This window comes from Pan paniscus, chromosome 14 (genome assembly GCF_029289425.2).
Source record: "Pan paniscus chromosome 14, NHGRI_mPanPan1-v2.0_pri, whole genome shotgun sequence".
In the NCBI taxonomy this organism is placed as follows: Eukaryota; Metazoa; Chordata; class Mammalia; order Primates; family Hominidae; genus Pan; species Pan paniscus.
Window position 1 is genome coordinate 68180353 of NC_073263.2, and position 12070 is coordinate 68192422.

Sequence of the window (12070 nt, forward strand, 5' to 3'; positions counted from 1 at the left end):
TTTATAAACTCTTCATAATCGATCACTATCAATGATAACTTTCTTTTAACAAAAGACAATTCTATTATTATTTCTAACAAACAATAATTTTAAAATATCATTTAAAAGCCAGCCCACACTCTTATATCTACAATTACCTCAAAATTTTGGTATCTTTTTATGATACTGAAGAAAGGAACAAACCAACAAAATTTTAGGTCACCATTAGAGGTTTTTAGGGTACAACATCATTCTGTAAGTTGATATTCAAATCAAATATGTATATTGCATTTCCTGTAAGAACTGTATTTCAGGATAGTCAATAATTAGTGGAGGGAAGTTCTTCATATATGTTCTTTAAAACCACTTGGCAAAAAAGAAATAATCTCTTTTTCATATCTATCCACTGTATATTTAAATTGAATGCTGATGTAATCATTTTATCAATAAACACAAATATAATTTTACACAATTATTTTTGATAATAACTTTGAAATGTTAATATATGTTGGGTTTTTTTTCATATATACATATATGTATTCCTTTGCCTACTCCACTTTTGGCCAACATATATTGGATTTTTTTTTTTTGATACACAGTCTCACTCTGTCACCCAGGCTGTAGTGCTGTGGTGCCATCTTCTTGGCTCACTGCAATTTCCACCTCCTGGGTTCAAGTGATTGTAGTGCCTCAGCCTCCTGAGTAGCTGGGATTACAGGCACACACCACCACACCTGGCTCATTTTTTTGTATTTTTAGTAGAAACAGGGTTTCACCGTGTTGGCCAGGCTGGTCTTGAACTCCTGACCTCAAATGATCTGTCCTCCTCAGCCTCCCAAAGTGCTGTGATTAAAGATGTGAGCCATGGCACCTGGCCTATATGTTGGCTTTATAATTCATTGATTAGATGAGGATGAGATAGGATGGAGAACAGTAGGAAAGTAGTTAATTTGAAAAGTTGTACACCTATCATGAGATATTTTTTCTTGTTGCTGAGGCAAAAAGAAAATAGAGGAGTTGTGCTTTTGAGGAAAAAAATATCAAGAAAATCATTGGGAGTCTTTGATCCTAGACGTTAAATACATTCAGTCAACCCGGTTGGGAAGAAGAAAAAGAAGTGAGAGGGGAGGGAATATAAAGAGGAGAGATTCTGTATCATGTTTGTTGAGCAGAACTCAGAGAAACCTAGAGGATAAAGACTAGAAAGTCCTTGAGGCTAGATTACATCGTAGAGTCCAGGGAGTCAGGAAGATCCCTAAAAGTAATGATCCATGCTGTCCATCTAGACGTGGGAGTCCAAAGATAAACTCCCTGAAACCTATTTACCTTCCCTATGGCATGAGGTATCAGCAATTTCCCAAAGAGTCCAGGAGGACTGGAATGAAGGCAGTCTCATTTGAGACCCCTCTGGGCAGATGAGACAATGGACATATAAGCAGACCAATGACCCAGGGTTGAGAATATTGCACTTCCTTTTGATGATAACGATCGTCTGGAATTGAGGTAAAAAAGAACCGAAGTTTCTGTCATACCAATGCAATAGGGATTAGACATTTTTAAAAAATGGAAGGAAAAAAAGAAAGCTCTGTTTCTAGCACAGAAAAATTAGTGACATATGTGTCATACCTTATGTAGTAGAGACTGCTTTAGATTTACATAAACATTATTTATACAAAACCTATCAATTATTGCTTAATTTGCAAACAATTTGTTTTTGGCATTGCATATAAAGACTATCATCATTTACTTATTGTTTTAATCAAGAGTTAGATAAAATATAAAATCGATAATACTAATAACCCAGAAGTATAAACTTGGGAATAAAGAATACTATTGTAGGCCAGTATTATTAGATCAAATACCACTGTGTGTGTGTGTGTGTGTGTGTGTGTGTGTGTGTGTGTGTGTGTGTTTAGAAGCAATAACCTATATTAAAGCCTGAAGTTTACAAAAATGTCTCCACATGATACTACCATTTGTATTAATTTCTTTGAAAAAATACCTACTGGAAATAGTTACTATAGAAATTAGTACTAGCTCTCAGTGACTTTTTTTATATGAACCATATTTGTAAAAACAGAAATCTAGATAAGTACAATCGAAATTACTTAGTACTTCTACAGATCATACTGACATCCAATAGAAACCTATTTTACCTGCTATAAAATCACAACTCTTCAGGAACTATCAAAGCCCAGTCAACAAATTCCACTGAATTCAAAGGGGACAATAGAGAACTAAATAGCAAAATTATTGCTAGAGATGATTACTTCATCAATATCACTGTACCTCACTTCACAAATTTCTCAAAGTTAATCACCAAAAATGTGACTGCAAAATTTAAAGGTAATATGTAATAATTCTATCCTAATATGAATGAACATTCAGTCTGACTCTCTTAATATTTCTAGGCCATTCAAATTAATTCTGCTCTAGACATTTACAAAGGAGGTTTAAATTTTATGTCCCATTAAACATCAAGAGAACTGCTGGCCTCTAGGGGCTCTCAGGGCCTCTCGCTTCTCCACTTTGTCTTTTCTCCCCTTCCCAATGATGAACAAGGCACTGTCACAACCTAAGAGCCCTGCTCTTTCCAGTTTAAAGACATTTTAGTGATCATTATTCTTGTGAGTGACGTCACTGTGCTGGGTGAAAGTTGGGCTGCCCAAGGTTGTGCTGTCCATTGGGTCTGTTTTTCCATGTGACTAGATTGGTAAAAACTCTAGAGATTTCTTGAAGCTAGTTTGAAAGGTTTTCGTTTGTTTGCTTTTATTTTCCTGGTTTAGGACCTCTGCTATCTTTTTCCATTTGGCACCTGGCCCATTGCCACTGCCTAGGTCGAAGTCATTGGGTAAATTGTTATATGTATTGGACAATATTTTGGCCTGGGCCAGCTTAGTTTAAGCATACTTTAAAAGCTAGGAAAAATATATTTTTTTCTTTTCCCTTTTCTATGATTGGAAAACTCAAATGTGGGCTTTCTTAAGTGTGGGCTTAGGAGAAAGCAGACCCATATTGGTAAAAATTATTTCTAGCCAAAAAAACAAAGATAAATACAAAACAAAACTTGTCTGTCCCTTTGGTCTAGATATTTGGTCTAGATGAACTTACCAACCATCAACAACCTGCTACTTTTATCTCATTCATGTTTTATTTTTTTCTTTCTTGAACATATATTTCTCTTAGAGACTTCAGACTCTTAGACTATGTTAGGCTCTGATTAAAGTATTCAAAGTATCCCTGAATTTCCTGACAAACAAATAAACAGACAAACAAAAAATGAAATGAAATATTACCACGATTCTTTTTAACAATAAATTTCTCATAATAACTTTATACATTTGCCTTTAATTTAGAATTTACTATTTCTAAAAACTAAGCTAGAAAATGTAAACCAAATTTTTATTGTAATACATATTTTTTGAGACACACCCACACTTGAGGAAAAGGTGGTCTTGCTCTGTTTCCCAGGCTGGAGTGCAGTTGAGTGATTATAGCTCACTGCTGCCCCAGACTCCTGGTCTCAAGTGAACCTCTTGCCTTAGCCTCCCCAGTAACTGGGACTACAAGCATGTGCTTCCATGCCAAGCTATAATACATATTTAAGTGAGCCTTTGCACATAAGCCTAAGTTTTGCTTTTCTCCAAATAGATTTTCAGTAATGCATTATTTCTTATGAGTCAACAAATTTTTCATTTTTGTGCATATATATTGCTGCTATGATAGTGAAGGTATATATAACATAATTTTGCAATTTTTCCTGTACTCAGATGCTTCTCAGTTGGCCCTGGCTGACAGACAAAAAATTCGATGACAAATAAAATATATAACTCTCATTTTATCCTTATAGCTATTAAATTTGAAAAGCTGCCTTTGCTTTCTAGTTGAAATAAATTTTAAAATCTCTAACTCAATTAGTTAACTAGAAAATTACCCAGATGTTCATTGGTTTCTGAAATCCACTGATTAAATTTACTGTACCAAGAATTTTTGCCTATGCATCTGAAATATTTCATTATTCTGGCCAAAAAGTTGATGAAACATTGTCTTCATCTTATTCATTGTAAATATTATACCTAGAATTGCACATACTACAAATACTTCGAAGATATCTTTGTAAATTAACTTTGGTAAACTCTATATACAAGTCCTAAAACAATTTGTGCAACTGTTTTTTAAATGGGACTCTTCTTTGGTTTTGTCTGAGGCCCATAGACAAGAGGAGCCAACCACTCACATACACTTAGAGAAAACATGGTCAGGAACCAGCTGTGAGACTCTTAGCTTTACTTCAACAAGAGATGTTTTAAAATTGGATAGGGCAAAGTTGGAGACTAGGAAAACAGTTTTGAAAGAGCTGTGTGAATTCCACCTACGTACGTAAACCTCTTCACAGAAGTCTGGAGAAGGTTGATTCAATGAAACCACTTAGATTCAGTGGTGCTTACACTGGTCAAAACCATGAAATCAAAAGAGGATAGTTCTTGTTCTCCCAAATTCAGTGTAATAATAAGAGGTTTTTTCCTTGGGTATGTCCTGTTCTTCTCGATATGTGAAATCAAAAGATGCACTTATGTTTTCTTTATGTGACCAAGGTATAGGACATGAAATAGCAAAACCGGAGCTGGCAGGGAGCTTAGATACTCCTGAAAGATTGCCTTGAGTAGAGAAAATTCTTGGCAGAGAGAAGATAAAATGTAACTTTGCATGCCTTATTTTTGCCAATGAGAAGAGATTTCCAAAGATGGGGACATGCTGGGGATTGGAAGGAGGCATACCTTAGAAAGAATCTCTCCTTTTTTTGACAAAAAGAAGCAGCTTAAAATGCTGGAAGTCAGAGAACACCAATGCTGTATTACTATCACAGAACTGGCTAAGAAAGCCCTGTTGTATGTTTTACTTCCTCCTGGTATTCCTACTTCCACCATAGAAATGCCAGAGATATTTTCATGTTTGAAACAATAAGAAGCAAAATAGGTAGAAAATTGAGAAAAAAGTCACCATACTTCAATTTCCCACTTTGTGCAACCAGTTTGGAGCATGTTTAAGATGAGTTAAACAAACAAACAAGCAAAAATATTTTTTTTTGCCCTGCTTAGTTTAGATGCATTATTACAATTACTATTTTTATTATTTACTTCTTAGAGCAGTTTTAGGATCACAGCAAAATTGAGATAAATGTACAGAAATTTCTTACATATCTCCTGCTCCCACACATGCATAGCTTTCCCCACCATGAACATACCCCACCAGAAAATAATTTGAATTTAAGTAAAATAGAAATTACAGTCATTAGACTGGGGATAATAATTGATGAAATGGTCTTTTATTTATTTAATAAAAGTAAGCTAGTCAGTGTTTTTTATCAGCAAAAGCATTAGCACTTGCCCAAGATTTCCTCCAAAGGCCAAGGAAAACACCCCCCAACAATGCTTATTTGGAGGGGGCAGTGATTTCTGGAGTGGGGTATGGGTCTGTGGAGAATAAAAGTTTTGGCCAAATATATCTCCCTCAGCATAGTAGTAAAAAAACAAATTATCCAAGAATTCAAGTAGACAATAAAGGAAAAACAACCCCCAAATTGTTATCTCCCCTCTTTACACTTGTTTTAATCATGATTTAATCCTTTTTTTTTTTAATTTTCTGGTAAAAACCAGAAAATCTGATAGACGAATTCTAAAATACCTTTAACTCTAATATTCTTTATTTGTTTTTGTAAAGTGTTCATTGGAAAATCAAATTTCATAGGACATTTATATACGCAAATAGATTTCTTTTTTTCATTGACTATTCTACTTAACTGTATTTTTGCAGTTCTAAAATGTGTTCAAATTTCATAAGATCTCTGACATCAGAATATCTTGCAACAAATGGCTTCTTTCAGTTATATTTATAGCATGTTTTTTTCTTTTTTAATGGTTCATAAAATGAAGACACATCATACAATTTAACAGCCAAAATCATATCAAACATATTAAATGTATATCTCAAAGAATACAACAACAACAATAAAGCCAGCAAAAAAGCAACTAAATGTTCATCCTTGCCCCCTACAATTACTTTTGAAAGCTCAAGTGCACTACAAAACCAGAACAACTCCAAGCAATCAAAATTTTGAAGGAGACTCACCAGAGTTGGGATCAGAGTTGCCATCTGCTTCGGTCCTCTTGTCCGGAGAGGCCTGGTCATAGAATTCGTCCTGTGGCTGAACCAGAGGAAGAGGGTGTGAGATCAGGGTTCCACTACCCACCGGCTCATGGTCTCCTAGACCACTGTCACTGCAGCTTTCCTGGGAGCCATCAGGGAGGTGAAACGTAACACGGCGCTGCGACTACAAAGAAGACCACAGGACATGCTGATTAACACTCCTCTCAAATAAAACAGGCCTAGTGGAACACAAAATCAAAACACTTTCAACAAGTAACACAATGTAAAAGTAAAATAAACCAAACTAGGAACAAAGCTAAGAACAAGTATTAATTATTTGCCATTTACTATGTAATGGCCAACCAGCAAAATACCAAAAAGAATTTCAATCTTGTATAATTCACGACCTTAAAACTAAAGTTGGGGCTTTGAAAAGTGTAACAAGAAAGGCAAAACAAAACTAAACAAAACTTATACTGTCGACAAAATTACAGAAAAAAATTAAATAAGATGAAATATGCAAATATGCTTTTGATAAATCTAAATAAATACTTAGAAAATGCAATATTTCATTTCTTTTGAATGACCAGACATTGTGCTTACTTGATGTTTTTAGGGTAACATTTGTAGTCAATATATTTCCTACAGTACCACCTGCTTTTTGTTTGTTTGTTTGTTTGTTTGAGACAAAGTTTTGTTCTTGTTGCCCAGGTTGGAGTGCAATGGCGCGATCTTGGCTCACTGCAACTTCTGCCTTCCAGGTTCAAGCGATTCTCCTGTCTCAGCCTTCCAAGTAGCTGGGATTTCAGGCGCATGCCACCATGCCCGGCTGAATTTTTGTGTTTTTAGTAGAGACGGGGTTTCACCATGTTGGCCAGGCTGATCTTGAACTCCTGACCTCAGGTAATCCGCCCGCCTTGGCCTCCCAAAGTGCTGGGATTACAGGCATGATCCACCATGCCCAGCCCACCTGCTATTTTTAAAGGACACCGTACCCATGTAAGTGTCCCTAAAGCTATACTGGAATAATTAATTAAAGTTATTATTTGAAGAGTCTCAGGATCGACTGACTGAACTAGCTGTGCTAAAATTATTATTTTAAATAACGAAGTTCTATGCAATTGCTATTGATACACATAAAAAGAAGACTATATTTTAAAAGAGATTAAATTAGAAATTATTCTTGGCCATTGACCCAGCTATCACTCTAATCTTTGGCTACACTGGTAGTAGAATAGAATATCCTAGTTGAAGGTATTTGGAATATCACTTCGGTATCTATGTGCACAATGTCACTCTCAGATGTGACCTAAAGTGTATACATGGTAACTTCAATACATTGTCATGTTTATCAAAAAAGTTATTTTATAAAAAATAATACATTTTAATGTTTCCTCAGCACAGATTGGTTTAGTTCTCTTGGAAAATGCTCTTTTAGCTGCTATGATCTCTGAGAATATTTATAATATACAAGTATATAATGTATAATATAATCATTTTCTAGTACCTAAAATTAGTGCTTTTCAAGAGAGAATTTATAGATTGTATCCATTTCACAAAGAAAAAGGATTGCAGTTAGAAACAAAATAGTATAGATAGGTATACTGAAACTGTATGAATGCATACTTATAGACTGACAACAGAAGACAGCCTATATCCTGTGAGTCACTGGTTCAAATCCAATTCAGAGTCATAATGGAGTAGAGATGATATCACTTTACTGCTGTTCAATGATCTGTGTGAAATGAGTTGATAGTTCAGTACATTTTTCATGAACTGATGCCAACATCACAAAAACTATAATCATAAATGGTACTAATTGCCTCTATTGTAACACATTTCACCTTAATGCACATGTATCTCAAGAACATCATTCCCTTCTCAAAGGTTTTGAAACGTGCCTAGGTGAGTGCTATAGAAAAGGCAAGCTAAGCTTGAATATTAATATCTGAAATGTATTTCTTCCTGGATAAGAAAGATCATGCTACCATGCTTATTTATTGTAGTGTTTACTCTCTTATATATATTTAACTCTTCAGGGAAAACCAATAATACAAATATTAGCCATTTATGTTTCAATATGCCCTCAACCTATCAATATCCTTTTGTGATAAAGACTGTACTAGGAACCACACTGCTTATTATGGATGACTGTCAAACATAGCTTTTACAGTGATTGATCTACTGAAAACTCCTAGATTTTAATGTATCTTTGGTATTATCTCTTGAGGAATACCTCTTAACTCTGGTGAGTAAAAAGAAGTCAAGACTTAAGAGAAAAGCAATGAAACAAATGATTCTTGAATCTTCGTAAAGCATTTCTGGAAGTTCCCTTAAGCCATTAAGAAGTACATGTTTCATAGACAGAAGTAAAAAAGAAAAAAATACATCTGTGAGATTTTTTGACATAGTTAATACTGTTTTAATGATGATATTTCTTCCTCATAATGAATGTTTAAATATGCACCACTAGTTATACCTTAATCCTGCAGTTCTTGCAGGTGGTCCTTGGAACAATTTTTTATTGAGCATCTACTATATACCTGGTACAATGATTACACTGAAGAGCAAAACTAAAACATTGTTTTCCAAAACTATTTCAAATATAGCTTATTAGAGTCTGTTTCACATACACTACACTATTTTTCTTTAACACTTTATAAGTGAGAATAAGAAAAATGTAAATTTACTATAAATTATTTGCAATGAGACACTGTAAATTGGAGTGATATAATGTTTAAACTATGGAGGCTTATGAAAATCTTTCTGAATTAATTTGACTCAGAGATGTTTAAGTCTTAATTGGCAGATTTGTGCACAATTTATCAGGCTGATGGGAGGGAGAGTGGTGATGTATATGGATTAAGAATCAGTACATGGATATTATGGCATGAAGCAAATTGATGAAATAAACCCATCTTTATCATCATAATGACTGATGCAAGTAAAAGAATGTCTGAACTATCAGGGCAGATGTAAGGAGATGAACTGAATAAATTGACATGCAGAAAAACAAAGACCAATAAGGTGTAGGAAACAAGGATTTTTGTTGTGTTTAAGGGCTCAGTAGTACTTGCTCAGGTTGAACTGCAGAGCACCAATTTAAAAAGAAGCCAGAACCAGACCTCACGGCTGTTGAATGAGTTCCCGGCTTTGAGAAATAGAAAATAATACCTTGCCTGTGGAAGTGTTGAAAGGCTAAAAATAGTGTTCCTGGTATGCAATACATGACACATAGTAGATAGTGTTCCCGCTATGCAATACTTGATACATTGGAGATAGTCAATAAAAAGTAGCTATAATTATTGAAATTTAAAACTACATTTTTAAAGCTTATGGTCTATCAATATTTGGCTGGTTTTAAAGATGTGATTCCCTTATCCCCCACCCCCTCCAAAAAAGTATTGTTCTTTCACAAGTGAAATATGTGATCCACAGAATTTGGCATGCCTCACCATGCGACCTATTGATCTTGTCAATTCAGGGCCTTCTCTGAGGTGACACAGCTCTTAGTGTGGGGTGGGAAAGACTAAAAACCAGGAATACATGTTTTCTTCCTGGAGAAAGTGAAGAGTTGCCCATTATCCTTCCAGTACATATATAATGGTATATTCAGAGGAAAAAGTGTTTACTTACTGCCTCCAAAAATTTTGCATTTTGATTCATCTTTATGGAAATAAGCTCAGTCTGGGTTATAAATGTAGTCAAATCCTGACTGGCTGAAGAGGGACAACACATATTACACTGAGACTCCTTCAGCCTCTCCAGAGCTGGGCAGTTACATTTTGTTTTCCTAAATCTATTTCTTACCCATTCAATTTTCTCCTGTGGGAAATATTTTTATTATTATTGCCTCTGTCCGGTTAATTGCTTGCATGTCACATTTGTTTACCTGATTTATCATTGACAGGTTATATACAGATTTCCGGCTGGCTTGAGAAAGAATAGGATGAAAGAAGTAACTACTAAGGCTTCCACACTCTATTTTCTGTCAGGACTGCCACTATGAATTCTGATTAGGCAAAGTTTGTATCAGAAATTCTACTCTACACAATTAATAGTGCCATGTGTTCACACATGGGGGTGTACAGACAGGGTCCTGAAAGTCAGAAGGTGACACACTGGTTGGGTTTGAGAAATATCACCAAGAACCTCTACAATACTTTTTTCTTGCAGCTTAGAAGAAAAGCAAAAGAAGGAACATTTGAGATGCCTAATGAAGATGTACATGTCCTGCACTGAGCATTGTTCTTCAAGACTCACTGAAAGAATGAGTCACCTAAGAAATCCCAATCATTGCTTGAATGTTTCTCTTATGTTTTTCTTACTGGTATAGAATAGCATTCACAAGTCAATGACTCACATTCAAGCCTACTGTTTCAGTCTTATGAATTTATAGACATTCCTATGTGCAAGGATTTGGTGGTAAATGTCATTGTTTTCTGCATAAAATAGTCTAAAGGTAGGAAAACAGTAAAATGTCTAATAGATGATTAGTAAGTTATATAATATCCTGTAAAGATTACACCATATAGTTGTGTTAAGTATTGACAATACTTACAGTTATGTCAATCAATATGTATTAGCATAGAAAATATGTATAATCTATTGTTAAAGTTAAAAATCAAGTTAGTAAATATTTTGCTAAATTGAATTGCGTTTTTGTTAATGTGTATGTATGTGTGAATCTGCATAAGCTAATTTCCAACCACACATATACCAAGTGTTTAAAGTAGTATTGTTTGGTCATGTGATTATGATATTCAAAAATGTTATTATTTTGACCACACTAAAATTTCAACACATTATCTTTGTAATAATAAAACATATCCCAATTTTTAATTGTTTATCTTCATCACTTATAGAAAATTAGAGCTTAATCCAGAGGAACAGAAACATTTGATATATGGTATATGGGTTTTCCCTTGAGCTAAGGTATGCCAAACAATCTTCTGATCTCTTGTCTGTTATTCTAACTTCCATTCTTCACTTTCTTTACGTAGTTTTTTAATCATCGCAATTAAAGATCCTTGCCTTCTCAAGTAACATGATAACAACATGAATCTAGCCCTAAGCCTATTATTACCAACTAAATAAACCAATTATCTAATTAATGACAGACATTTAAAATAATTATTGTCCAATGGAATGTTATACATTGATATTATGAAAATAGAAACAAAAAGTTATTTGTAATTGTTTAAATATGATTTTATGTATAGAGAATTCTTTAAATATCTTCTCATGGAAATATTGTACCTAATTTTGATTTAATTCCCTTGCCATGCTTGAGCAATAATATGTCATTTATTTATCTATCATTCTAACTATGTATCTATGTATCTATCTATTGCTCAATAAATACACACACACACACACACAAACACACATACCATCAAGAAAGTACTTATGATGAAGTAAAATACAAAACCATGGTAAAATTTTATATTCAAACATGTTTTTGCTTTATCTCTGCATAAATCCAATAAAGATTTGATTTTTCTTTATTTGAAATATTTTCATATATATCTCTTCTCAAAGTAGCAAAGGAAATCATTCCAAAGAGGGTTAAAAAATATAGAGCCTGGAAACTGCATTTTAATACACATATTTCTTATAATATTCACTAGAAATATTTTGAACTTTCTTATTTTTATAAGAACACATTTTAATTGTAATTTATAAATAGCTGTCATAAAGATAGTCTATGGTAAGTTCTTCAATACGGTCTTACCATCTAAAATCAATGCATGCACACATTTCCTCTTAATAAAATCCAAAACTCATTGTGGTTTAGAAAGTAAAGTAAATGGGACCCAAAAAGCAATCTATGGTTACGGCCTAATTTGCTACTGCTCTGAATATTTGCAGACTCAACTTAAGGGTAAAAAATATTAATACACACATGTACTTCATTCATGTTTGAAAGATGAGACTCAAACCT

At 34.0% G+C, this 12070-nt stretch overlaps 1 protein-coding gene and 1 non-coding gene across 7 annotated transcripts in view; both read right to left on the reverse strand.

The window, feature by feature from the left end:
• The window catches only part of PCDH9 (protocadherin 9), a 915902-nt gene that overhangs the window by 321152 nt on the left and 582680 nt on the right, over positions 1–12070 (reverse strand). For 3 of the 6 annotated variants that reach the window (XM_008952801.6, XM_008952800.6, XM_003827461.7), the window contains one exon: positions 6109–6184. In XM_008952801.6, the coding sequence (XP_008951049.1) occupies positions 6109–6184 (76 nt within the window). Of the gene's footprint in view, positions 1–6108; positions 6311–12070 lie in introns of all 6 variants that reach the window. The other 3 variants (XM_003827460.7, XM_008952798.6, XM_003827459.7) reach the window with 1 other exon arrangement.
• Positions 5614–5675, reverse strand: LOC112436915 (U7 small nuclear RNA). The gene has a single exon (XR_003025583.1). It is a non-coding gene; the product is annotated as a U7 small nuclear RNA (small nuclear RNA).